A 26,487-nucleotide genomic window follows, 5' to 3' on the forward strand; every position below is an offset into this window, starting at 1 on the left:
ATCTATTCTAGGTTTTGTTTACAGCATTAGAGGCCACAATTCTTGGAAATTACATATTGAAAACAACTAATGGAGTCAATTGCACATTATTATATCCAACTTAGAAGAAAAATATCAGACCATAAAGAAATGACGTAGAACCTGAATTTTGTTTTTTGTTTTTGTTTTTTTTTGTTTTTTTGCACCACTGTTGCATAACAGTTGTTGTAATTTACCTAACCACACCCCACACCGAGTTGCTCTGCCCATGAAATGAGCAGCTAGGCTGGGCGAAGATCCTTAGCCACTTTTGAGCTGCACTGTGTAAAACAGACATAACTAAAAGGTAAGCAGAGCTGCAGTGACCTGAGTTTCCCTTGTTGTTGTTTTTTTTTTTTTTTTTTTTTTTGAGAGGTATAAGTCTTCATTAGGCAAATTATGGTGACTATTAACTCACTTCACAATCACTTTAATCCACTTAGCCTATTGCTGATTAGTATCTATGTTGCAGTGCTATTTTCCTTTAAGCAACTGATTGAACACAAAAGGTGCAGCCAAACATGTTGAAAGACACACATATATATATATATATATATATATATATATATATATATATATATAACGGTATTCAGCCATGTATTCTCTGCAAAGAATGACTAGTATTTGTTGTCGTTTACATCATATTGCATTGGATTAAATCTTGTATCCAAAGAAGTGTCCATTCATGTTTAGACAAAACGCACAGTAGGGGCGAAAGAATCAATAAAGGCATCAATAGTGAGGCTTCCAGTAGATTACTGACTGCAGTGACCGCTGGCTGCGATAGCCCCATCCCGCCTCCCTCCCTCCCTCATATATGAAAAGGCGTGTCCTCCCCCCCTCCCTCACACAAGTGAGACTGAGCGGCCCGCACGCCCCGACGCGCTTCTGCTGCCCTTCATGGATGCTCCAGGACTCTGGCATCCTCCGTGGAACTGACACGCTGCTGTGACGAGGCGGGACGCGACCACGCAACAGCTCCTCCAACTGTAAGTCAACTGCACGCCTGTGTAGTGTTGTGTTCATGATGCAAGTTACCACACGTTGGCTGCATTTCACTCATTTTTCTTCTGCATTGTCGACAGTTAACATACAAAATGACATACATGCCGTCATTGATAATGCACCACAAAAGGGATGCTGATGTGATTGGTCTTCAGTGCGGTGCTAAAAATAGACCCGATGGTGGGATTCTGTACAACGGGGATACGTTCATCCCTTTATTTATTTATTTTTTTTGCAGCATGCCGGAAACAGGTTTGACACAGCCGCCATAGCAATTGTGTCCCTGGATGGGACATCTGCCAGGGACCACACCCTTCCTTCCCAGCCACTTCATTAGGTACACATCACGTCGTTGCCTTAAAAAATATGACATGTAATACTACCAAACAGTTTTTTGTTTTTTTTTTAATATATATGTTTATTGTGGTTGTGCTGCATCAAACTTAGAAGTGTACCTAATGTTGTGGTAACCTTCAATTACTTCTGATTTGCTACATCCGGCGCAGGCTGCCTGGAATCTTCGCAGTCTAAAGTGAAATCTCAAGACTTATATTGGCTTTTCTGGTTCACAAAAATTAAGCAAAGTTAGATTTTCACGAGTTTTAAGGGTCCAAATTCCCCGGAAACAGTGATAAACATTCTGGGGCTGTTTTGTTACCTCCAGCATAAAGAGTCTGGAATCTGTGTAGGATATAATGAAATCGCAAGACTTACAAAGCCATTTTGTGTTAGAAAAATTCGGGATGGATGAGTACATACCAAGCGATGTTTTATGGTATCCGTACTCGCGACATGTATCGATACTGGTATCGGCCACCTCTCTTGTGGCCGTTTTTTCGGTCAGGAATTTTAAAAGCATGTAATACTTTATCTAAAATGGAAACACTCTCATGTTCTTATATTGTTGTCTATACTATTGTATTTGTTTATGTGCATTTTCAAGATTTTGGAATGTTATTGTACCAATTTTGTTTCTATTTGAAAATAAAATGTCTCTTAAAAAAAAAGAAAGAAAGGCTGTAAAGGCTAACACGAAGACACAAATATGACAAGGACTAACATCCATACAGTTTAATTAAACGTAATATTTAAACACCCAAAATAGAGGACACCCCCCAGTTTGACTGAAAATGGTTTGAACCGCAACATCGCCCCACCGCCACCTGTGCACGCGCGGACAAACGGAGCATCATCCTCGCGTTGAGTCACAGTGGTACCCGTACCTCTCTCGGCGAGTGAAATTTTTGTAAGGGTTCCGTACTTTAACCACTGACTAGGATATGTGAAAAAATTCTTACCTTCTAACACTTTAACACCAACACATTATTTTCATTACAACGTTGCTCCTCAGTGATTTTGCTACTTGCTAAGGTAGGAGTTAGCTGAAGTTTTTTTCTTTTTCAAGCTAGGAAACGTTAGGTGGTCAGACTGTAGACTTATGATCATCACTGTAATTTGTGAGTGGAATGAGGGAAACAAACGTTAATATTAATCCCCAATGTTTGTGCTGCCGTTGGATATCTTTCTAACGTGTGTCTCCGTGTGCACGTGCGTGTGCACAGAAAAAAAGTTGCCTCGTTAACTTGTTTTTCAGCAAACAAAAACCAGGTTCAGTTAAGAGTGTTACACCAATTCATAGGCTACATCATTCGAGAAGAACACCATAATTTGGATCAGTTTACAGTTTGTTTCATTAGAAAAAAATACATTGCTTGGTTAGCTACTCCGGTTGGCTGGCAATTGGATGGTTGGATAATTGATGGTACAGAGAACAGGGAATATGAGCAATATGAAGTCAGAAAACAAACATTATGTATTAAGCTAATGTCTGTTAATATGTTTTACATGTGTTTTTCATTTAAAAGAAAAGTCCCCCCAAAATCCATGGTCCGTTTTTTTTTGTATACTTTTAACTAGGGTTGGGCGAGTACCGATACCGGGTATCAGTATCGGGCCGATACCAGCCTATTTTCAAGTACTCGAGCACTCGTGACGCAGACGAGTACAAGCGACTGATGGCAGAGGGGGAAGACGTTAAGTGAGTGCTCCTTGCCTGTAACTGGCGCTAGCTTGCAGCAGTTTTTCACCAAAACTTCACCGGTTTGGAAATACTTCAAATTGTGAATCTTAAACTAAAAGAGCATTTTTGTTTTTTATTTTGAGCGTTAAGACTATTGAAGAGTGACTGTGCTGTTTTTTTTTTTTTTGGCAAAATTAAAGGAAATTATTTGTTTAAAAATATCTTTTAGTGATTTTTTTTATTTGTCAAAATGTACTACTGGTATCGGCAGTTGGTATCGGTGAGTACTGATGGTCTGAGTATCAGTATCGGCATCGGTCTGAAAAAAAGTGGTATCGAACCCTACTTTTAACCTTGGTGGGCTGGTTTAACTTCAGAAACATGCATCCTGTCAAATGGTCCTTAACATGGTAGATATTATTAAATAAAGCACTTTGTTAAAAAAAAATTGATTTCAATTCTTTTCACTTCGTTGTCCATCCATTTTCTTGACCGCTTGCTCCTCAAGGGTCGTGGGGGTGCTGGAGCCTATCCCAGCAGGCTTCAGGCAGTAGGCAGGGTACACCCTGAACTGGTTGCCCGCCAATTGCAGGGCACATGGAGACGAACAACCATCCACACTCATAAGCACACATAGGGACAATTCAGAGCGCCCAATTAACCTGCCATGCATGTCTTTGGAATGTGGGAGGACACCCACGCAGGTACAAGGAGAACATGCAAACTCCACCCAGGAAGGCCGGAGCCTGGACTCGATCTTGCGTCCAAAGTACTGGGAGGCGGATGTGCTAAACAGTCATCCACCGTGTCGCCCTTCACTTCACTGTATTCCTTAAGAACATAGGTACAACCACATGTGTTGATTGGGACTTTTTTCTGGCCACTGGATTATTTGTGGCCAATACAACTGTTTAAATGCAGTATCGTGGCCTCTCCTGACATCGGTATCGAAACAACACTAGCATCAGTATCGGTGATTACCGAAGAGTTGTGTATCGGTCTGGAAAAAAGTGGTATCGAAAAACCGTCCATCCATCCATTTTCTTAACCGCTTGCTCCTTACAAGGGTCGCGGGGGCGCTGGAGCCTATCCCAGCTGGCTTCGGGCAGTAGGCGGGGTACATCCTGAACTGGTTGCCAGCCAATCACAGGGCACACAGAGACAAACAACAATCCATACTCACAAGCACACCTAGGGACAATTCAGAGAGCCCAATTAACCTGCCAACATGTCTTTGGAATGTGGGAGGAGACCGGAGTACCCGGAGAAGACCCACGCGGGCACGGGGAGAACATGCGGTATTGAAAATCTCTAACAAAAATTAAGCAAAACTGATTTGCATTAGCTTATTTGTGCATTGTAAAGATGTACATAATATTGTTCTAAATGTAATCATAGTTTGTCTGTGTTCTTCCTTCCAGGCCGTCGTCAGCGGGTGAAACGTCTGGGAAGTGTTGCCATGGCAAACAGGGGCCCCAGTTACGGCCTGAGCCGAGAGGTGCAAGAAAAAATCGAGCAGAAGTACGACCCGGACCTGGAGCAGCGGCTTGTTGACTGGATCGTGGCCCAGTGCGCGGGCAGCGTGGAGAAACCGCCGGCGGGCAAGGAGGCCTTCCAGAGATGGCTGATGGATGGGACGGTGAGTGCACCAGCACTGCCTAGAATAGAAGAGGCGGGAGCATCTGAATTATTAAAATCAAACTCTTCTTTAAAGGCAAAGTTTTAGTTGAGTAGTGAGTATGTATGTATGTAAAGTAACAACACTACAAATATCGGGAGGAACTTTCGATCCAGGTTTAAATAAACACTTCTCTGTTTTCCAGGTCCTCTGTCGGCTCATTAACAGCCTTTATCCTAAGGGCCAGGAGCCGGTCAAAAGGATCTCAGTGTCCCAGATGGCTTTCAAGCAAATGGAGAAAATCTCTCAGTTCCTGGAGGCTGCTGAGGCCTACGGGGTCACCAAAACTGATATATTCCAAACTGTAGACCTCTGGGAAGGTCAGTTTAAAAAAAAAAAAACCTTTTAAACCTGAAGATCTCAGTTTAAAAGTGTACCTCCTGTTTTGTTTCAGGTGAAATTGAGAGAAAATATTCTGCAAATATTGAGGAAAATTTGCTGTAAATTTTATATTAGATGTAAAATAGTATTTTCAGTTCAACAATAAATCAAAAGCTTTTCTTTTTTTTTTTTTTACGGTTACACATAGAGGGTCACATTGACCCACGATATTTGGTGTACAAGGGTTTAATAATAAACGTTTAAACGTCATTGTTGGATTAATACAAAAATTAGGTTAATGATGACTCGGTATACATTTTTTTTGTGGTTAAATATGCACAGGTCACAATGATAATCGTAAAAGATTTTTTTTTTATTCACCCCCTACGGTTTATTTGTATTTTTTTTAATTTGAATTGTTTTTAATTAAAATTTATTTAAAAAAAAAAATGGTGTTCCAGTGTTAAGGAAAAAGTCACTCAATATTATTTATTGTACATTTTATTATAGATATATAAAGTGAGTTTATTTTGACTTCATTCGTAAATTAATAGTTAGGTTCATTTGTATTTTTGTGTTTTGTGATTTTTGCATTTTTATTTTTCAATTTAATAATATTTTTATATTTTAAAAAAATTAAAATTTGTTGGTCAAACAGGCAGCAGGTCATATTGACATTGTCGCATCATCCATTGCAGGGAAGGACATGGCTGCGGTGCAGAGGACCCTCGTGGCACTGGGCAGCGTGGCCGTCACCAATGACGACGGCCATTACAAAGGTGACCCAGAGTGGTTCCACAGGTAAAAACCTCCCATCTCCTCCTCCTCCTTGTTCCATGTCCGCGCCATTACTCCCCGTAACTCTCTGTAACGCAGGAAAGCGCAGGGCTATCGTCGGGAGTTTACCGAGGAGCAGCTGCGCCAGGGCCAAAATCTGATCGGCCTTCAGATGGGCAGCAACCGCGGCGCGTCCCAGTCGGGCATGACGGGCTACGGTACGCACCGTCAGATCATGTAGAAAGAAGCCGAGCGAGCCTTGCTTCCTGCACCTTCTTCCTTCTTCTTGTTTCTACTAACTGTGTCACGTAGCCTATTCTGCCTTCTGCTAACCGAACCTCCCTGAAACTGCTGCTTTCAATGACGATGCCTCCTCTTTGTGTCTTCCACTCTGCTCTGCTGCTGTCACTTCCACGTTATTGTTTAATGTGCAACTGCAAGTGCTCAATTTAGCCCCCCCGACATATGTTTAAAATGTCGGACAAGCCATCAGTGTTCATCGATGCTGTGAAAAGGGCCCGCTTCTTTCAGTTACATTTACCACTGCTGATTGTTTTACAGTGGTTGTTTATTATCTGTTTGTATGCTCAGCCAGCCTCACGTTGTGCCTGGTTTATGGAACGAGACCACAAAGGTCTTGGTCCTCTAATCACTTGCCTCAAATGTGCACTTTTTGTTTTTGTTCAGATTTGGTCATGTTGATAGTATTTCTTTTCCCAGTATATTTGTATCCTAGAGGCTTACTGGAGAAAAATAACTAATAAAATCCTTAAAATATGTTAGTGTTTGTGTATGCAAATTTGTTGAGTATAGAACGTGAACAGATGCCCGTTTTTTTTCTGGTTTTACCCGTTTAAGAAATCCATCATAGTTTTGAAACTTTAAAATATGAATTTCAATTTTATCAGTGGTAAGGATGACCTGAAGGGGGAGCTGTAACATCATGGGATTAAATGTGTCCACCATTTACAAATGCGTGCGTCCCAGAATAGCCAAATGTGTTTGGTTGAGCACAGACATACAACCAGTTATGAAAGGGTGTGCACACTTGTGCAACCTTCCCTCTCAAAAAATATATATATATTTTTAAATGGATTTTTATGGGTTATAGGTCACATTAATGATGAAAAGCATTTTGAAATGATTTATCTTGCAATTGTTTTATATATAAATATATCTCAAAATAACCTGAACAGGGGCATATCTACTGTAGGCTATGTATATAGCAGCAGGGGTGTGTTCACTTTGCAGTAATGTTGTTGTCTTATCTCCCTCCCTGGGTTGGTCCCTCCAGCCTGCAAGCTCGCCTCTCCTCGCCGAGTGCAATCTAATAATAAAGAGGCAGCCGGACAACAAAGTCATTAGGATAGCAGCTTCCTGTGGATGCACTAGGCCATCCTGATTAAATAATGAAAAAAAAAATCTACTAGAAGATGTTTGACTGTTTTTGACATTTCATCCGGTACACTTAGTGACCAAAGTGTAATTTGGCTTGATAAAAGTGTGATTTTGCGGCTTGGTGATAAAGTGCATCTTCCAGAGAGGTCATCGGGTACCGCTCGTGGTTCGCTTGCTCTCTCTAGTGGTACATGAAAGCATAACTGCTCAAGTACAGTTCAATTGTATTTAACTTTTTAATTTAGTTTTAGTTTCAGTTGTTATTGAACTTTTATGTGCAATACATTTGATTAAATCACAATTATTAATTACAATCATGTTAAATAAGGTTTTAGGAGTATAACCTGTCTCATTTTTGGTGAATACTTGAACCTTTTGTGCTATTATATTTTAATGTTAATCTTGGTGCATCGAGAGCTACAAAAAATGGCTGAAAAAAAAATCAACAAAATTCCAAAAAAAAGTCTAAATACATTTGGATGAACCAATTCTAATGGGGAATTTCTGAATTAACACATATTTAAAGGTCTGTTGACTTTTAAAGATGGACTAGTCACTCAAGTTTAATATTAGCGCCACACTTGGGTGATGTGTAACTCACAAACACAATAAGTAAGCCAAAAAACTGCTCAAGCACCCAATTGAATTGCGGTCCAAAGTTCTTGCCAAGCTCCAGTTTTTCATTTTTGCTCCCTTGGTCACATTAAACCTATTTGAAGATAAGTCGAGCGTTATTAGCTTAGCAATGTCTCTGAGGAGCATCAGCGTCCCTCTCTTGCTCCTTCTGCTGGGCCTCGGGTGCGTTGCGCAAGATGATGGGCCAAGCAGTAATAAGGGCTGCGTTTGCGGCTACCCCGGCATCCCAGGGGACCCAGGACATAATGGGGCACCTGGAAGAGACGGCAGGGACGGACTACGGGGGGAGAAAGGGGACACTGGTGAGTGACCACGTTTTAAGTGTTAGCCGCTGTGTTTTGACATTTAACTTTTCTCCTGTAAGGTGGAATTGGTGCGGTGGGACCTGCGGGAAAGGATGGCCAAAAGGGGGATCCAGGTCCACCTGGTAAGGTGCTTTTTCTTTGGCTTTTTTGCAACACTTCACAAGAATATGAGTTGGCAAGTATATTCGCTAGAAGCTAGCCACATATGGACATGGTTTACGTCTTTATATATTGCGTAAAGATGATACAAAACTCAAATTGATTTTGTGAAAGATTTTTTTTTTAAATAAACCATTCTGGCTATGTAGTTGATTCCTAATATTAGATGCCAATTGCTAGCGTCGTAACATCTTGGAATATTTGTGTTTTAAAATACAAGTGCCGCTGTATTTGAAAAATGATCTTCCTTTGTGTTTTTTGTGGCTAGGTGCACCTGGTCAAGCAGGCCTCAAGGGGAAAAGGGGGGACAACGGAGACCACGGACCACCTGGCAAAATGGGGCCCCAAGGAGTCGAAGGGCCCATCGTTTTGAAAGGAAACAAAGGCGAGCTTGGGTTACCCGGACCCCAGGGACCCAAAGGTGAAGAGGGGCATCTTGGACCACATGGTCCGAAGGGGGAAACGGGTCTTCGTGGAGATCGAGGCATTCAGGGGCCGATGGGTCCTCCGGGCAGGCTGGGGCCTAAAGGGGAAGTGGGGTCTCCAGGCCCCAAAGGCGGCGTTGGGCACAGGGGGGACCGGGGGTCTCGAGGAGACAAGGGCGACAAAGGCGAGCAGGGAGATTCTTGGGTCATCTCCAAAAGCGCCTTCTCTGTGGGACTCACCGCGCAGAGCAAACTCCCGACGGCCCATACGCCCATCCGGTTTGACAAGATTATTTACAACCAGCAAAATCATTACGATCCCCAAACCGGAAGGTTCACATGCTCGGCAGCCGGCACATACTTTTTTACCTATCACATCACCGTCTTCTCCAGGAATGTGAAGGTGGCCCTGGTGAAGAACGGCGTCAAGGTGCTCCACACCGCAGACAGCTACCAGAGCGGCGAGGATCAGGCGGCAGGGGGAACCGTGTTGCACCTGGAGCCCGGGGACAAAGTGTGGCTGCAGGTGGTTGGGGGAGAACTTTTTAACGGGCTTTTTGCTGACGAAGATGACGACACCACGTTCTCTGGTTTCCTCATTTTTGGGGCCTAATTTTGAGTGGAGGAGCTTTCCAGTAAGTAGGAAAAAATGAAAGGAAACAATGCATTACTAAGTTGAAAGAAGAAAGACAAAGAATGCGTTTGTTGAAAGAAAGAAGAGATGAAGTGAAGTATAAATCAAAAGAAAAATGGAATGTCAAGGTTGCAGAGTTGGCAAAGTGGTGTGCATCTGTACATTAGCATCCCCTTGAAAACAAAATGGTATATCGCAAGGAATTTCTGTACACAGTACTCCTAATAATAAAGCATTTGAATAAAGCTGTTGAATGTTATCTTCCTGCTTTTTGGGATGGGCAAGCACGTACAGTCGTGAAACAATATGAGGAAAAAAAATGTACCAAGCAACTGGAAGGTCCAGTCTTCTGACTTGCCTTTATTTCCTAAGAGGAAGCAGGCTACGCTAACATCTAACGCGTGATTGGCCGACAGTGAAGCAGTTGCTCGGCGGCCAGCCAATCGCAATTCAAAAGGAGCTTTCAGCCCCCACCCCATGTTTTCACCTAAATTTCCTCGCTGGAGTAAAAAGGGGGCGTGACTTTCCCCATCAGCCGACGCGTGGTTGGCCTGCGACGTAGCAGTCGCCCGGGGGTCAACCAATCGGATCTGTCCGGGATCTCCTCAACCCCGCCCTCTTTTTTTTTTGAGACTACTGCAACAAGTGCATTAAGATGCTCTTCGTCCTCCTCGAGACGTACTTTTATTTAAACAGAAGCTTTCGCTGTCATAAATAACAACTTACTTCGACCACCACCCTGAAAAACTTTTGAATCACTTTAACTTTAGTTTTTAGGCTTTTCTATCCTCTCCGGGAAGTCGAATTTAATCAACTTTTTGCCGCGACGGAAGTTTATCGGCGAGTGCTCGTCACCCTGCTAGCCAAAGATGCTACTTGTAGCCCCGGTTTGTTTTCGAGAAGCTGTAAAATGAAGTAGAAACGTTCTCTCTTTTTGTTGCCTTGTTTTCTTTTTAATTGACTCCCACTCGACATGGACGAGGGGAGTGAGACTTCAGAGAAAGCCCGGCTCCTTTTTTATGGCTAAAAAAGGGTCAGGGGGTGGACCATCAGCGACTATGAGCAAAGTAAGTCGTCCATTTTGACTTTCTGATAGAAGTTATGTATAGAATTATCTTCGCGTTATCATTGTGCCTCCTGTGTACTGGAGAGGGGTGGGGGGTGTTATGGTGCATTACAGCCCTGGTTGTTATAGTGATGTGGGAGAAGCCAGGCTGGCTGAAGGAGGGGAGGAGGTGTGGGTGGTGTGTGGGGGCTTACAAAGAGCTTTATGGGCCAAAAGAAAGTGAATCAATGGCAGAAAGAAGTAGGCACTTTGGCTCGACTTCTTTACTGGTCTTAGTGTAGTCTTAATCCCTTTCCCTGCTTTTAGAGCGCCCCCCCCCCCCCCCCCACACACACACACACACACACACACACACACAAATAAAAAATAAAACACCTTAGAGGAGACAATCAAAATAATACAGAGATTTTCCTACACATTAAATTTGTAGATAGCCACCTGTGTCTATATTTGGGCCATGTCTGGCTCCAAAAGCTCTGGCAGAATGAAAGCTGGCATCTGACCAGCGTTGCACTAGTTTGGTTACTTTTAACTTCAATTGCATCGGCATTGTATTGGAAATAGTTAGAAGTCACTCCTACAATTAGCAAAGTGACAAAAATTTCCCTAAAAGGACAGGATGTCAAAATGCCAAGTTTGGTTGAAATTACCACGTCAACCTGATTACAATGTAACAAATAATGTTGAAAATCGGATGGTGGGTTTCCATGGAATAAAATTTTTTGTGTATGTGGTGTTTTGGGGTTTTTGTGTGATATCGCCTACAGAAAATCTTGCTAAAAACACCTTCAATTTAGTTCTCCAATTCCTCATCAGATACATTACATTTCAAATGGTGTCCCTTATTCTAAAAACTGGAGTTAAATAGGGCAAATTGAACAATATTTGTGCATTTTCAAATGGGTTAATATTGTGAATTATGAATTTCATTACATTTTCACTGTTAAGTATATATATTTTTTTAACCAAGCATGTCTAATTTAGCAGGAAAAGACGTGTTTTGGCTTATGTCTAATTAAATAAGTATTTTGTGCAATGAGATGCAACACAGGGTTTCAGTAACAGAAAACGTTAAATAACAATAAAATACACAGAAACGCTTCATAATAAATGTTGTTTGAGCCAGACTTAACACCTGTGCTGCTTTATAATACCTTAGACCCAAGGACTTATAACATTAACGCATGGTGTTAGTTAAAATGTTTAGTAGTTTTGGAATGCCATGTAAGCGGCTTCTTGTGGGGTTTATGCGAGAGAGATAGCTTTGTGGTAAACATCTCAAGATGATGCACAGATCACTATTGGCGGTGGCAGAGGTTAAGATCAGCTGTTAAAGGCCAGCTGCTCAATTTAAGGTACAGAAAGTTTTGTGATATATATATATTTTTTAATGAGAGTATCTATGTATCACTGTGTTTAAAAAAAATGTCATTAAATGGTCACTAGGAAAGTAGTAATTGATGGGGAGTTTTTTTTTTATTTTTTACAGCTGGTGAAGGGGTGACGCACAGTTTTGAAATGTTTGCAAAACACGTTTTGCACTACAACAATGCCCACTTCCTGTAGTCTACTTTCTCTTTCATACTTGCTTGCCGCTCTGGAATTTGAATTCCATAGCATCACATCATTTTGCAATTCCTTCGTCTGGTTCAAATTCCAAAGTAGGTGTCTTTCATTTTTAAAGCTGTCATCAGTAATAGTGTTGACTCTTGACAGGGCTCGTCCGTGTATTGTATTAAATTCTCCAGTTGTGTGTCACTATGACAGCGGATCAGGTGAACGTTGTTATACGCCGCCTGTGTGCGAGTACAGACATCCCTCCCCCGGGCAGGCCAAGCTTCCCACGCTCTTTTGATGGTAGGGGGCGGGGCATTTGCCGTGCCCCCTCCTTATAACACATCCTGAAATGGGGAAGTTGAGGTCAAAGTGATTGAACGCGTTGTGCTGTAAGTGCACAGGCAATGTTTGAAGTAACCGTTCAGCGTTCTGAACTTTCATATACGTGGTAAGAAGTATCTTATAACAAAAAATAAAGTACAACTAAAGCCTTTTATACATCCCCAGTCCCAAATCCCCCCCTTATGAGAGGCAAACTGGTGGGCTGTTTGCAAGCTTTGGAGTGTCACTCGAAGTCAGCGCCGAATAGCCCGCTTGTCTGCCTGATTAGGCTATCATGTGTAGATGAAACCACGCTCAAAAGCAAAGCTGCACTAATCACATTATTAATGGCATGGAAGGGGAATATGGCACAAACATAACACACTGTGTGTTCGAATGAGCTGACTCATACCATCTGCTAATTGGCGTTGAGCGTTTTGACTGCTTAATTAGGCAAGCTTTGCACAAAAAAAAAAAAAATGAGCTAGGCATTTTAAATGCACAGAATGAATGCAGTGGTTTTCATAATTGTAACACAAGTTACTGTATATTAAAGTGTAAAATAAAAAATATTTTTCTAATGTGTATATTATGTATACATATAAGAATAAATATTAGAAAAAAAATCTCATTCTATTTCTCGGTGATGTTTTTTTTGTTTGTTTGTTTGTTTGTTTGTTTGTTTGTTTTAAATATGGTAACAAACCTATCGTCAACGGTGGTAATAACCTTGCAGCAACACATGTACAGTAGACAGACATAATTCTTAGAGGCATATATTCTTTATTCTCTGCATAAAAAGACGAATATATGACTGCCATTCACGGAGTGATTTACTTGTTTCTTCTTCATGTATGATGTATGCTTGCATTATGCTGCGCCCCCTGGTGGACAAGGCGGACACACCGGAATATATTAATGCTGTTTCCATTCATTTTGAATGGGGAATGATGATTTAGCGTACATGATTACGGAACAAATAAAACACGTAAACCAAGGCAGAACTGTAGTGGAACAAGAACAACTTCTGTACAACATTGATGATGTTGAGAAAAGCTCCAAAGAAGCGATAGAAAATGACAAGAGCCCATTTTCCCATGATCCGCCCTCGTCTGGAGGCCCTGGGCTGTAATGCTCGGCTCTTTCCGCCCTTAATAAATCTGATCCCCTGCCCGAAGCGAGAGACATACCTCTGCAGAGGTGACCTCCGTCTCAGAGTTTACTCGTGCAGTGGCTCCCAATTATTATTATTTTTTTTAACTCTTTATACAACATATTGTTGGCTGTTTTTTTTGTTTTTTGTTTTTTCTAGTTGGGAGTCAGTGATGGACAACGATTACAATGTCTATGGATGCAGGCTGGGATGCTCCAGAACTAATTGTGCATGTGTTTTTTTTTTCCCCCACTGCGTGTATGTTTACGTATATGCACACATGTTCATCCTTGTCTCCGGGAGTCTAATCTGAGGCTAGCTCCAGCTGGCTGCGTGAACCTGATGGGAGGGTGCTGGAGGGTGGGAAAGGGAAAGAACTCCTCCCTGAGCTCTTCAATAACTCGGTATTCACTGAGCAACAGAATAGCAGCATGCAAAAACAAGGAGAATGCATCTGAGTGCACATACATATTTAACTTTAAAAAAAAAAAAAGAAGAAAAAAGTACATCATTTTTTGCTTCATATGATTTTATTCTTGTAAGGTTATATTTCCCCCCCTCAGATTTTTTTTTCTTTTCTTACAATACTGTACGCCTCAACCCAAGGTTACTTAAGCAGTATTTAAATATTTTCAGACATAAAAAAAAAACAAACAAAAAAACAAGATTTGTATTCTTATTGCTATTGTGATAGTGAGTTTAAAATGACATAGGCTGTTGTGCTGTTAGAGTAATGATATTGAAATTGTATTTTTAGAATCACAACTTGAAAGTTGTGTATTTTAATCAAATTGGGAGTTTTTTCTCCCATTGTTACAACTTTATTATGATAATATTACAAGTTAATTTTTAGTAAAATTATACCTTTTCTTCTTTATTTTATTATCACGTTATTGTGTTCTTTACAACCTAATTCTCATATTTCCAATATTAAAACTCTAGCTTTGTAAAATCATGAATTTTGATTCTAAGAATTGCATATTTTTATTATATTAAAACTACTCTCATAAAAAAAAACATTTCTATTCTCAGCAAAGTACAACTATATGCTGTTATTTTGTTAACTTTGTAGAGAAAACTAATTATTAAAATTTCTACTTTTTAAAAATCATTTTATTCTTGTAATGTTATTGTCCTAAAATAAAAAATACTTATAAAATTAGATATTTTATGTTAATTACATAAAATAAAAAAATATGTACTTAAAATTGTGCTTTGTTTATTGTAGTATATGGAAATTTATTCTCAATTACATTTTATACCTTGTATATTTATTTAAAAAATATTTGTAAAAGATCAATCAAAAACAATTTTTAAAAAAATTCTCATAAAACCTTTTTTTGTCATTATATTATTAGATTACATTTTTATTCTTTGAAAATGGTAAAACTTAGTAGAATACGTACTTTTTTCTTGTAAATCCCAATTTTATTACAACCTCCTCCTCAATGATTTCTATTTTATTCTACTGTTGTAAGATGCCCATAGTGTTAAAATGCCATTGGGCCCATGACACCTTAGTCACTGTTCTGGCACAAAGTGCAGGCCTGAGGGCATGGCGGTGTCGAAAGAGAACGCAGTCAGTCGAGCGTCTGTCACGGGATTCAAATCCAAGAAAACAAGCAAAGCGGACTTGTTGACATTCCTCACCTATCTCATATCTACTATCCCTCTCTCGACCTGGAAAGCGGACGGGATAACAGATCCCGCTGCTCTTCGTCAGTCTTCGGCAGCAATACAAGAAGACAATTGAAGTGCCGGTTTGAAAGTGGCGCATTGTTCCTGGAAAGGGGGGTGCTTACTCTGTGTCAGCGGGCGGTACTCGGCAGTGACAGCACCGCGCTTATGCCAATGGCACAACATCTGGATCTGTGAAACGGCTTTTGCACAGGACGGAGGGTTTTTCTGGCTCAAACAAGGTAGAGGTGATACCATTCTGATCATTCGCATGGCACCGTTGTTCTTTCATGTTTTCTTACTATATCAGTATTAAATCATATTAAACCAAGATAAAGTTAATCAACTGGCTAATACAAATATCCTGAAGCTAGTGGATGTTGGTTCAGTGAAATTATGTGGTCTGATTGAGCATGTTTGATGGATTAACATTTGTCTTCCGTAGCTGCTTCAGGTGCAGTCCTCCGTGCTTGGTGCCTTGTAGGCTGAATAAAATGCATTACAGTCTAACTGCAGATCTTATTTGACATAAATAGTGTACATATTTTACTGGACTGACTAATAAACATCTTGAAGGTAGCCCACTTAACCTATTTTATGCTGAACTGAACAGAAGTATTAAAAGTGCATAATTTTTTTTTTTTTAGGATGAGGATTGTGGTTCTTTTTTAGTGTCCTCTTTACGAGCAACTTCTGACTGTTTCCAATATAGTACCACCCTATCAACTCAGTGACACTGCAATTGAAGTAAACAATAAAATAACATTGCAGCTACCTTAAAATGTTATATGCAGGAAAAACCTGTGGGGGGAAAAAAATGCTGGCAGTTACAGCGAAAGGTTTGGAAATTGCCATTAACATGCAGGAAGCATGGCAATTTATCGCATTAATCACAACGGATTAGCATTTTTCATCGCTTAGTCATGCTTCGAGAGGCCCGCTTCAAAGGAGCAGCTGCGTTAACTACCACTGTGAATCTCACACACACACACACACACACACACACACACACACACACACACACACACTCCCCCCCACACACAGATGCAGTCGAAGACCCTAACCTGGGCCTCAGCCCCCCTCTGACTTTCAAATCAGAGCACTGACGTTAAATGCACGTCATGTTCTAAGTGTGCGGTTTGTTGCGCCATTGGTGGAGCTATTCTTTATTTACCCGTGACTCATCTAGTCTATTATACACAACCATTATCTGTCAATGTGCTCATTCCTGAAGTGCTTGCTCAGGACTTGCTACTGCAGTAGCTGCAAGACAAGGACAAAAATCATTGCATCATTCCTGGGCTAATTATTCTTTCAGTGAGTCCTTAAAAGGTTCTAAAAGGTCATATTATTGAAAAATTTATTTTTTAATAGTACGGTACACAAATAGTTGGGTCTCTGGTGTGCCTGCCTCTAATGTGAATTTATACGACCAAGTAAATCTTCGTCTATTTCCCTCAATGCTTTGTTAGAGTTGGTATGGATCTTGCTGGACTCTGACCTAGCAGTGCCGCTAATTTCACCCATGACTCTACAGCTTGGCTAAGAGCCAACATCCATTCATTTTCAAGCGACTGATGACTACACTGAAGCAAAACGTTGGCTTCTGATAAGTGACACATACTCAATTATGTTGTTGACGTAGTGATGGGGGTATGTCAGCTGCGTATTGCGGAAAAAAAGTTATTATACACCGTAGACGATGTTTTATGATACTCGGAAACTATTTTAAAATGTGAGGACTTGTTCATTTTAATTTTAATTTAAGAAATTCCACAGACTTGCAGTATCGTTTGGTTGAGTAAGCCAGCTGATGATATCATTGGCAGAGCAACACAGTGCCAGTGTGGCTATTCTGTAAATAAGAACCAATGTTGTGTAAGATCCTTAAAAGGTCCTAAAAGTCTTTTTGTCTTTGGCAGGCAGAACCAAAGGACAGAGTCTCGTCCATAAGCGAAGACTCTTTCCCTTGCCTCCAGTCCTCCAACGTAGACCCTCCAATCAGAAGTCGCCCCCTCAGCGACTTGTATCCGTTCCACGGTCAACCCGAAAGGAGCGCCGCCCCGTACCTGCAGCCCGTCACCGTGGGCCCCGCCAACACGGACAAGAGCCAGCTCAACGGCGTCGACGACTCCTCTGGGAAGCCCGGCTCCTCAAGAATCATGAGGCTGTTTTCCAGCTCCAGGAAGGGCAGCTCCTTTGCCGCGCAGAGCCCCGCTACTGACAGTCCCGCTGGTCTCTCCGGACTTGGCATGGTGGACTCTTTTAAAAAGCTGCGCTCCTCCGTATTTCAGGGGATTCAGAGCCGCGGGACAAGTGGACTTGATCCGAAGTGTGCATCCTCATCCAGTCGGGAAGCTGAGAACGGCAACGCCCTTGCAAATCACGCCACTGAGGTGTTGTCAAATGGAAATTTGACTTCAAGTCACTACGACTCCGATATAGATGACGACGAGGACACCACCGAGGGCCTTCAACGCAATTCCCGCCTCTCCCGGAGTATGAGGAAAGCATATGGAGTCGGACGCATTAAGATGTTGGACATGGACGAGGGGAGCTTTGCAGCAGTTGGCAATGACAACAAGAAAGCAAAGATCAACGGGCAAGCGGAAAACACGTCTAATGTGAACGTGTTGAGCAGACTGAGTAAGAGCGCGGATAACCTTCATCTTTTTAAAATCCCGTTCAGGCGCAAAGCCCCCACACCGTCCGCAGAGGCAGTCCCTCAGAGTACAGCATCAAACGGGACTCCGAATATCCAGAGGACCGCCAGTGCCTCCTCGGCGGACTTCGGCAGTCGCAGGAAAAGCCCGGTGAGAGTGAAGGGACAGATGCTGAAGTTGGTGGGCAGCATTACGGACGTAACCGTCGTGCGCCGGCAAAGTTGTTCACCCTCCCCGGGTCCTCCTACTCCCATGTCACCCCTGAGCCGTCTCCACGACGACTACTCCCGACGCGTGCCTTGCCGAAGCATCAGTGAGCGTCGCCGCCGACCCTCACCCATCAGGCCCCGGGTCTTGTCCGCGGGGCACGCCCCACTAATTCACGCGCCACTAGTTCACGCGCCACCCAAACAGGAAATTGCCGCGCTCCGGCGTCACATCTCTGAAGATGGATGTCTGGAGATCACCACGTGCGGCTTTGGGCCCGAAGACCAGTCACCTCCTGATAACCAAAACGACGAGCTACCAAATGAGGTAAGCTTGGAGAAAGACTTGGTCACTGTTTTTGCAGCAATTCAAAATCTCAGTCTGTCGCCAAAATACACAGGTGCAATGGGTGAATGGAGCAATGCATCAGTGCCAACAGCCTCTCAAAATATCTGCACTCATTTATTGTTGCCTGTTTCCCTCCCTTTGTGGTAATCTGCTTCCTTGACAATCGCACCATGTTTTTGTGGTTCAAGCAAAAATAAAATGGTAAAGTATGTTTAGTATTTGGCGCTTCAAAATCCGACACAGGGTTGCACACTGGTGAATGTGTGGTGGTGCACAATCAGTTTGGTGTGAGTCGCAAATTGTCATTTTTGTTCACGGTTGTCTGGAAGGATACATTTCTGTTTGCATGTCAACAACTCAATATTTTGGGCCATTGAATGGAGTCAAGCAATGTTTTTTTCCTTTTCTCCCTTCTCTTTGTATTGCTATTGGATACGTATCCAAGGATAATGGCATCAAGTTAGCATGTTTTCTTTGGGGTAAAGCTCAGTTGGCTTGATAAGGCAAAGCCAACAAAGCTGCAGTGGCGCACTAGCAGCAGCTTATTGGAAATCATTAAGTCACAATTAAGCTCCAGTTTCAAGCATGTTAGAAAGGCTTAGGATGCAGCCAAGATAGAATTTCATTGAATGGGGCTGACCTTTGTGTTACAATTTGAAAGGTCCTCCTTTTTATGAAACTTTTTTTTTTTTCTTTTAGTTCTACTAGTTGGAGTGTATTCTCTTGAATTGTTTGAGGGTCACTGTCATGTGCACTGTCTGCTGTTTGCTCCCCATGTGATATATTGACTTGTGCCGGGTCACATGCTGGACCCGGCTGTCCTGCACTTTAAGGAACAGGCCCGGTTAATGATTAGGCTTTGTTTATGATTAGCGGCCACTTGCGCAAATGGGCAAAAATTGTGGGCGGGCAGGTCCAAGCGAGCGTTTGGCTCCTACACCTCAGACTGCGTGGCGGCGCAAAGTCCAGCAACAATGTGCTTGAGTCCTTGCTGAGCCAGTTAAAAACCCTGAAGTTCATTTTGGGTCTTAAGAGTAACTTTTTTTTGTTTTGTTTTTGTTTTTTGAGGATGCGTCGGTTACGTTAGAAATCGAGCCGCTCGGCCCAGACACGGGCCTGCATGTGTTTCACAATGGTACTAGCGCTCTGTGTGCCTTTTCACTGCGTGTGTGGTGGTCCCGATCCAGATCGGGAGAGCCAAAAGGTGAGGTTTGATTATTGCCAGCTGCTCGGGTCAATATTTGCATGTGAAATAATATCTGGCATGATAGTGTCTTATTGCGAAATATTTGTGCTGCCTGATAGGAATTGAAACATTTTTTTCAGGGAAATATGATGATATTGATTCAAGTATCTTTGCGCTGATTCTCAATCCAATCAAAACACTTCTTGGACCAGTTTGTGCAGCAGTAGCTCTGTTTCTGATTAACAAATATACTCGATACGTACACTAGTTGAGCAGCCTGTAACCTTGTTTGCGTCACAGAGTAGACAGATTTCACGTAAGGCAATGTTTTGACAGACCGGCATGCATTCATTGTTTGTGCCCTTGAAATATTGGGGGGGGGTTCACAGGATTTTACAGTATACATTCTGTGATGCCCTCATATGTAGATAAGAGTTATGAACTCAGTGAACTCCAGGAGAACAGTAAAACACAGTGAGCTGAGCATACTTGGGTACAGTAGAAGCTGTTGTAGGCCACAACCCTCACACAGATACTCACACGTGGACTCATTGACATAAAAAAAAAGTGGATTCGAGCATTTTCAAATGTGTCTTCAAGCATGCCGGAGGAAGCTGCTGGAAATGGAAGAATTTTGTGCCCAATTGCGGGCCTGTCGCTACATATTACGTAGAACAGGCTTGGAGCTTGAGAATCACCTCTAGCAACAAACATGTATTTAAGTAGGACTGCTAATATTGTCTCTTAAATGCAATCTTCTTTTTCGTTAAAGTAGTAGGCTCATCATTTGGCAGTTTCCCCTTCAAAATCATCAATTTATTTTTGTTTAGACACTTTACATAGATCAGAAATTTCCCGCAGAGCAGTGGTTGAGGACCGCTACACTACAACTCTGTATATTGTGGGTTATTGACCTGTCACTATATCTTGACTTTTTTTTTTTTTTTCATTATGATTTTTCAGGTCATGTCAGAGGAGCAAAGGGAGGAAGTGTTGCAACAAGATGGCGACTCACAGGAAACCAGCAGCAGCACCTCTACTTTGTCCCCAGTCTTCCTCCCGGAGTCACCCACATCGACCTCGACGGAGGCCACCGCTGTCAAGTCCCGGCGACGGAGCGGGCGCCCAAGACCACGGCCAATATCGGACTACGGACAGCTCCTCTCTAGGAGGCACTGCATTCCCGAGGAGGCGGCCGAGTTGAACCCCGACGAAAGACCGCAGTCGCTTCATCAGGAATATATCGGCAATGGCGTGCGTGAAAGTGGGGAGGTGTGTGCCGGGAACGGGAACGTCCCAGTCAGGCGGCCGCAGCGACCCATGTCTGTGGTGGGGGTGGAGGACTTGTACTCCCCTGACGCCGATGACGACAGTCTTCCTTCTGTGCGTTTTCCTTATTTTCATGTCAGAGGCGCTGTGTTCGGAATCAATCCCTTTGCGCTATCTCGTGTCCTATTTAGAGTTTTTCCAGGCTTAAAATAGCGTAGATTTGATGTCAATTTCATGCATAGGTGTATAGCTCAACCTTTTTTTTCCCTGTACATTCTTGTCATTTTATTAATGTGAGTACTATTCTCCGACTATTTTTCAGTGCAATCCACTATATAAAAATCTTTGTATAGGGAGCCGGGAATGATTGTGAACACAGCTGGAAAGAGACGGATGTGGACACTTGCTAAATCCCGGAATGCCTCTTCATTTTGTGTTCCCCTGCAGCCTCTGTCACGGCCGCCCATCCCCTCCCACCAGGTGCCCCCCTACAAGGCAGTCTCGGCCAGGTTACGCCCGCCCACACTCTCCCAGAGCACCCCCATCGGACTGGACCGTGTGGGCAGGAGAAAGCTGCACCGAGTGCTCAGCGGTAGGGAAAGTCCAATAGGGGGCGACTGTGGGTAAACCTCCTGGCCATGCCTCAATCTCCCCTTTTCCGCTCCATAGACGGCGTGTCCGAACGCTCGGCGGCGCTGGACGACAGCGTGAGCGAGGAAGACGAGGAAGAGGGGAGCTTCGAGCTCGATGACGTCACGCCATACCTGGAGCCGGGCGTGGAGCTGTCCATGCTCGTGGAGGTGAGCCTCGCCGCCGTTTATCTCGTCGTGTGGGTTTGCAAGTACGTCCCGTCCCATGAGTTGACACAAGGATAAACTGTGCGTTTTCAAGATGTTTGGCAAGCTGGGCTGTAATCTTCCGTGTTCTACACGGGCTCATCGGTCTTGTAATGTGTGTTGCCACAGTGGATAAGCTCTGGTCACGCCGTGTACGCTGAGGCCCTGTGGGACCATGTGACCATGGAGGAGCAGGAGCTGGCCTTCAAGGCAGGCGACGTAATCCGCATCCTGGATGCCTCGCACAAGGACTGGTGGTGGGGCAGGGGGCCCGACAAAGAGGCCTGGTTTCCCTCCAGCTTTGTCCGGGTGAGTGGACTTCCTGACCCGCTTGTTTGCACTCTACTTGTAACCTGGCTTGACTCCAAATGAAAGCCATCTTAAGACTGTATGTGCGTGTAGAATAACAGTGTGTGTGTGTTTGTAGAATAAGTCTACCACCCGCTCAGGGTTCAACTGGTTTCTGTGACAACCAATGTTGAGTGACAGTTGAGTCTTAATTAGACAGTGATCTGATTGGCAGATAGGCATATTCTATGTAATTGCTTGTTTCTAATTCAAAGTTGCCGAGCAAGCACTGGTTAAACTTTCCCATGCGGTTGTCATAGCGACGCAGAGTGGCCCTGGTGCTTTTTTTGTGTGCGTGGTTCAAGTGCTTTTTGTTCTCTTTTCTACTTTTGTAATTGCTCAAGCAAACTGTTGAAAAAGCGTTTTAACTGTACTTTTTTATGTTCCCATCCACCTTCAGGTGCGTGTGAACCAGGAAGACTCCAGCGCAGGGAGCGTGGAGAGCGTGGCGGACCAGGAGGACCCGGCCCCCCGGGAGGCGCACAGCAACCAGCACAGGCAGCAGATGAGGACCAACGTGGTGCAGGAGATCATGAACACAGAACGCATCTACATCAAGCACCTGAAAGACATCTGTGAGGTGCGCAAGGCGTCACCTTTTTAGGCAATTAATCAATGTTTGTGTCAGTTTTTTTTTTTTCGTTTTTGTTTTTTTTGTTTTTTGCGTGCGTCTGTCGTTCTTATTGTGTCCCGTTGATGTGTATTGCTTACACCAACATCATGGCTGCAAACAGGGAGGAGCTAGTTTACATAGGCATTTGCAGGGACTGCTTTTCAATAAAGCAAATAGAAATGCAAGTTCCTGCGAAGAAATGTTTTCACATTGTTTTTCAGATGATCAAAACACCATGGGAGCTATTTGTATGTTTCAAAAGACGTTTGCGCTTTAAAATGAGAATTTTATGAGAAAAAAACAACATTCAATTTTAAAGCCATATCGCCCGTTTTTCAATTTCGCCTTTGCATTGGTATATTTCCTTCAAATCATAGCCAAAAAGAACAGGCAGCGTCTCATTGCTTCAATGTTCAACTTAACAGTGCTCTCTGTTGGACAACATCTGAACTACTTCCAGAGTTGAAAAATATTGTGAATAAATTATTTTTCGCTCTACTGTTTAGGGTTACATCCGGCAGTGCCGCAAGCACCCGGACATGTTCACCGAGCTCCAGCTGAAGACCATCTTCAGCAACATTGAGGACATCTACAAGTTCCAGAGGCAGTTCCTACGCGACCTGGAGAAGAAGTACAACAAGGAGCAGCCGCATCTCAGCGAAATCGGCTCCTGCTTTCTCTTGCAGGTCACCGGAAAGCAGTCAATATACATACATACATACAGTACATCCATCCATCCATTTTCTTGACCGCTTATTCCTCACAAGGGTCGCGGAGTCAACATACAATAATCATAAAAAGTTGGGTATATTGGGCTTTCGGGTTGAATTTTAGGATGAACCTAAAATGTACGTAACCTTACAGATTAATTAACTTCATCCGTCTAAAAATTCAATATTGCAATAGCGAAATGCAAAATGGCAATTCACATTCGCTGTTCATTCAAATTGACAGGAAATCCCAATATCTCTAACTTTTCTGAAGTATTTTTTTTACATGAATTAAAAGCTTTAAATATTCACCCCAAAGGGCGAGGGCTTTTCTATCTACTCTGAGTACTGCAACACCCACCCAGCAGCCAGCACCGAGCTGCAGCGTCTCATGAAGTCCGGCCGGTACAAGCACTTCTTTGAGGCCTGCCGCCTCCTGCAACAAATGATTGACATCTCCATCGCCGGCTTTCTGCTCACTCCCGTCCAGAAGATCTGCAAATACCCCCTGCAGCTGGGGGAGCTGCTCAAGTACACCCCCAAAGACCACAGGTACTCCTCGATTCCTGGCAGCAGAGGAATGGAATTCTTTTCGTCGGCTAAACGTGCCTGGACACCTCCTTGTCCCACGCATATCTTATCAGCTCACACGAACGTGTATATTGCAGGAAATGGGTCGTAAACTCATTTTAATTCAAGAGGCCGCAAGGGACATTAGTGTATCACATTAATCGCACAATGGGGCTCTAAATCACGTGTCAAACTATCTGCATAAATACTTATATTTGTTAACATCAGCTAAATGTAGCACCTATGATGTGAACATAGATGAAATGATTAGTATTGACTCATATACAGTGCATTTAAATATAGTTAATTTGGTCCAGTGTCAAACTTTTGCATTCATACAAGTTTTATGAACCGCCTTAAATTTCATGTGTGTATTGAAAACACTACGTAATGGAAGTAAAACGATGCTTGATGTAGCGTGTAAGGAAATGTATGCTTGTTTTTTTTGTTTTTTGTTTTTTGTTTTTTGTTTTCCCCCAGTCTTGACTGGCATACAAGTTTAAAAAGAAGTTAGCTCACCAATTGAATGTTTTTGTATAAACAACATTGGCGCCTTGCTGAAATCAACAGTTTGTGGGTTGGTGTTGCAGACTAGCAGTGGTGTCTCAATTGTGTGGAAATAGTTTACTATTAACTGAAGTTAATTTGGGTTCACAGTCACAAATGATGTTTAACAAAACTAAAATACAGTAAAACTGCTCACCCTCCTTTGTGTCGCTGTTCCCTGTGTGCCATAGTGACCACAGCGGGGTCAGTGACGCTTACGAGGCCATGAAGAACGTGGCAAGTCTGATCAACGAGAGGAAGCGGCGGCTGGAGAGCGTGGACGCCATCGCCCACTGGCAGGTGGCCATTCTCCGCTGGGAGGTGCCGACCACATTCTAAGCTAAGCTAAGCCGAGCGCCTGCCGATAGCTTTGAGCTAAGATTGTGTCGTTCGTGGCACAGGGGCCCGATATGCTGGTGCGCAGCTCCGAGCTGATCCACTCGGGAGAGCTGACTCGAATCCTCCGCCAGGGCAAAATGCAGCAGCGCAGCTTCTTCCTGTTCGACCACCAGTTGGTCTTCTGTAAGAAGGACGTCCTGCGCCGGGACCTCCTCCACTATCGGGGGCGGCTGGATATGGACCTGACTGAAGTGCTTGATGTGCCTGACGGGCGGGACCCGGACCTGGGCCTGACCCTGAGGAACGCCGTGCGCCTGCGCCACGCCGACACTCTGGAGTTTGTGTGCGTATTGTGCTGCAGGAAGGTCCAAGACAAGGAGAGGTGGCTGCAGGCCTTCAACAAGGAGAGGCGGCGGGTCAAGGAGGACCAGGAAATGGGTGAGCATGAGACTCTACAACTGCTCAACTGAAGGTTTTGACAGTAAAAGTCGATTTAAGGCCTGGTTTAGCCTTAAAAAATTGCTTCTCAACCACAGGTTGACTTTATAAGGTTAAAAGGCTTGAATGATCCTTAAAAATTGCTGGGGAGGTGCTGGGGAGCAGGCGCGCCTCCTACACCCGCGGGGTTGGAGGAGGCCCCGCTGGTCGCTCCTCTTACTCACTTCACTAGTTAAAAAAAAAAAAAGTGTGACTAAAAATGTAATCTTCCAAAAATACATTCTGAAATCTGACTGAATAAAAGGCAAAAAAAAAAGCACCCACATGTGCCAGAAGCACAGCTAAGAAAAATGCAACGAGGTGGTCCCAGAACAAATTCAACTTTTCTATCATGGTACGACTAAATTGGTACAATTTCAAGGAAGGCATTTTAGAATTTAGTTCGTAAATGCAGGTCAGGGCTTCTGATAGTGTTTTGTTTTGTATGATTTGTCTTCAGGAATAGAAATCAGTGAGGAGCAAAGGAAGCAGGCTATTGCTAACGCCAGAAGAACCAAACAGGGCAAGGTCAAAAGTAAGGGAGCATAATATTCATATTTAATTTTTCATAGATTTATTTGAACTTTTTTTTTTCTTGGTTATTTTTTACCATCCCTTCCAGCTGTGGGCTACTCTGGCTCCGTGCTGCCCCACCACCAAAACCTCCACCCGCTCCACCAGCGACACGTGACCATCCCCACCAGCGTGCCCCAGCAGCAAGTGTTCTCTCTGGCCGAGCCGCCCAAGCGAAAGCCTTACCAGCTACTCTACAGCATCACCCGCAACGCCTTTTTCAAGAAGTGAACCAGGCATCCGTCCATTCCTGTGAATGTGTGTTTTTTTTTTTTACATGTTTTTGACTGCCTTGGATGAAGAAGGGGCGACTAGTGTTAAAAGACCGACTGTTTTGTTCTGGTACCCCTCACCTGTGTCTCTGACAATGATGTCTATTCTGCTTTTATGTTGACTCCTATTTTATTTCACAAAGGCTGGACCCTTTTTGTTGTGTTTGTTTTTATTTGGACTTCTTCTGATGAACACCCTGTCTATTAATAACCGTGTAAATAAAACTCTTGTATGAAAAACGTCTTCCAGGCTCTCGCTATGGGGCAGACTTTTTTTTTTTTTTTTTTGTGCCAAAGGGAGTTTGTAACGACAGTCACACGATACGTGCTTTTTTTTCCCCTGACACCTTGGGTTTTGTTTCACATGCCAGCTTACTGTA

The 26,487-nt window shown here is 43.2% G+C and overlaps 3 protein-coding genes across 12 annotated transcripts; all 3 read left to right on the forward strand.

The window, feature by feature from the left end:
- The first annotated feature begins 867 nt into the window (after positions 1-867).
- Positions 868-6,601, forward strand: tagln3b (transgelin 3b). Of its 5 annotated transcripts, XM_077508990.1 has the most exons (6): positions 868-1,007; positions 1,262-1,360; positions 4,465-4,682; positions 4,867-5,041; positions 5,741-5,843; positions 5,919-6,601. In XM_077508990.1, the coding sequence occupies exons 3-6, from the start codon at positions 4,503-4,505 to the stop codon at positions 6,058-6,060; spliced, it is 600 nt and encodes a 199-aa protein (XP_077365116.1). In that variant the 5' UTR covers positions 868-1,007; positions 1,262-1,360; positions 4,465-4,502; the 3' UTR covers positions 6,061-6,601. The 5 variants fall into 5 exon arrangements, with proteins under 5 accessions (XP_077365116.1, XP_077365117.1, XP_077365118.1 ...); XM_077508991.1 differs by lacking the exon at positions 1,262-1,360; XM_077508992.1 differs by lacking the exons at positions 868-1,007; positions 1,262-1,360 and adding an exon at positions 2,143-2,269.
- Positions 6,602-7,870: 1,269 nt separating this feature from the next.
- c1qtnf9 (C1q and TNF related 9) lies at positions 7,871-9,605 on the forward strand. The gene is made up of 3 exons (XM_077508891.1): positions 7,871-8,155; positions 8,218-8,280; positions 8,586-9,605. The coding sequence occupies exons 1-3, from the start codon at positions 7,963-7,965 to the stop codon at positions 9,353-9,355; spliced, it is 1,026 nt and encodes a 341-aa protein (XP_077365017.1). The 5' UTR covers positions 7,871-7,962; the 3' UTR covers positions 9,356-9,605.
- A 371-nt stretch (positions 9,606-9,976) lies between these two features.
- On the forward strand, positions 9,977-26,351 carry spata13 (spermatogenesis associated 13). 6 transcript variants are annotated; one of them, XM_077508887.1, is made up of 13 exons: positions 9,977-10,443; positions 17,073-18,347; positions 20,518-20,826; positions 21,271-21,415; positions 21,493-21,623; positions 21,789-21,968; positions 22,408-22,587; positions 23,127-23,306; positions 23,650-23,882; positions 24,638-24,767; positions 24,848-25,223; positions 25,723-25,797; positions 25,885-26,351. In XM_077508887.1, exons 1-13 carry the CDS (start codon positions 10,396-10,398, stop codon positions 26,064-26,066), a joined length of 3,444 nt encoding a protein of 1,147 aa, XP_077365013.1. In that variant the 5' UTR covers positions 9,977-10,395; the 3' UTR covers positions 26,067-26,351. The 6 variants fall into 6 exon arrangements, with proteins under 6 accessions (XP_077365013.1, XP_077365011.1, XP_077365014.1 ...); XM_077508885.1 differs by having other exon boundaries at positions 9,978-10,443; positions 20,518-20,937; XM_077508888.1 differs by lacking the exon at positions 9,977-10,443 and adding an exon at positions 15,177-15,392 and having other exon boundaries at positions 20,518-20,937.
- The last annotated feature ends 136 nt before the right edge of the window (positions 26,352-26,487 follow it).

Source organism: Festucalex cinctus, chromosome 20 (genome assembly GCF_051991245.1).
Source record: "Festucalex cinctus isolate MCC-2025b chromosome 20, RoL_Fcin_1.0, whole genome shotgun sequence".
NCBI lineage: Eukaryota > Metazoa > Chordata > Actinopteri > Syngnathiformes > Syngnathidae > Festucalex > Festucalex cinctus.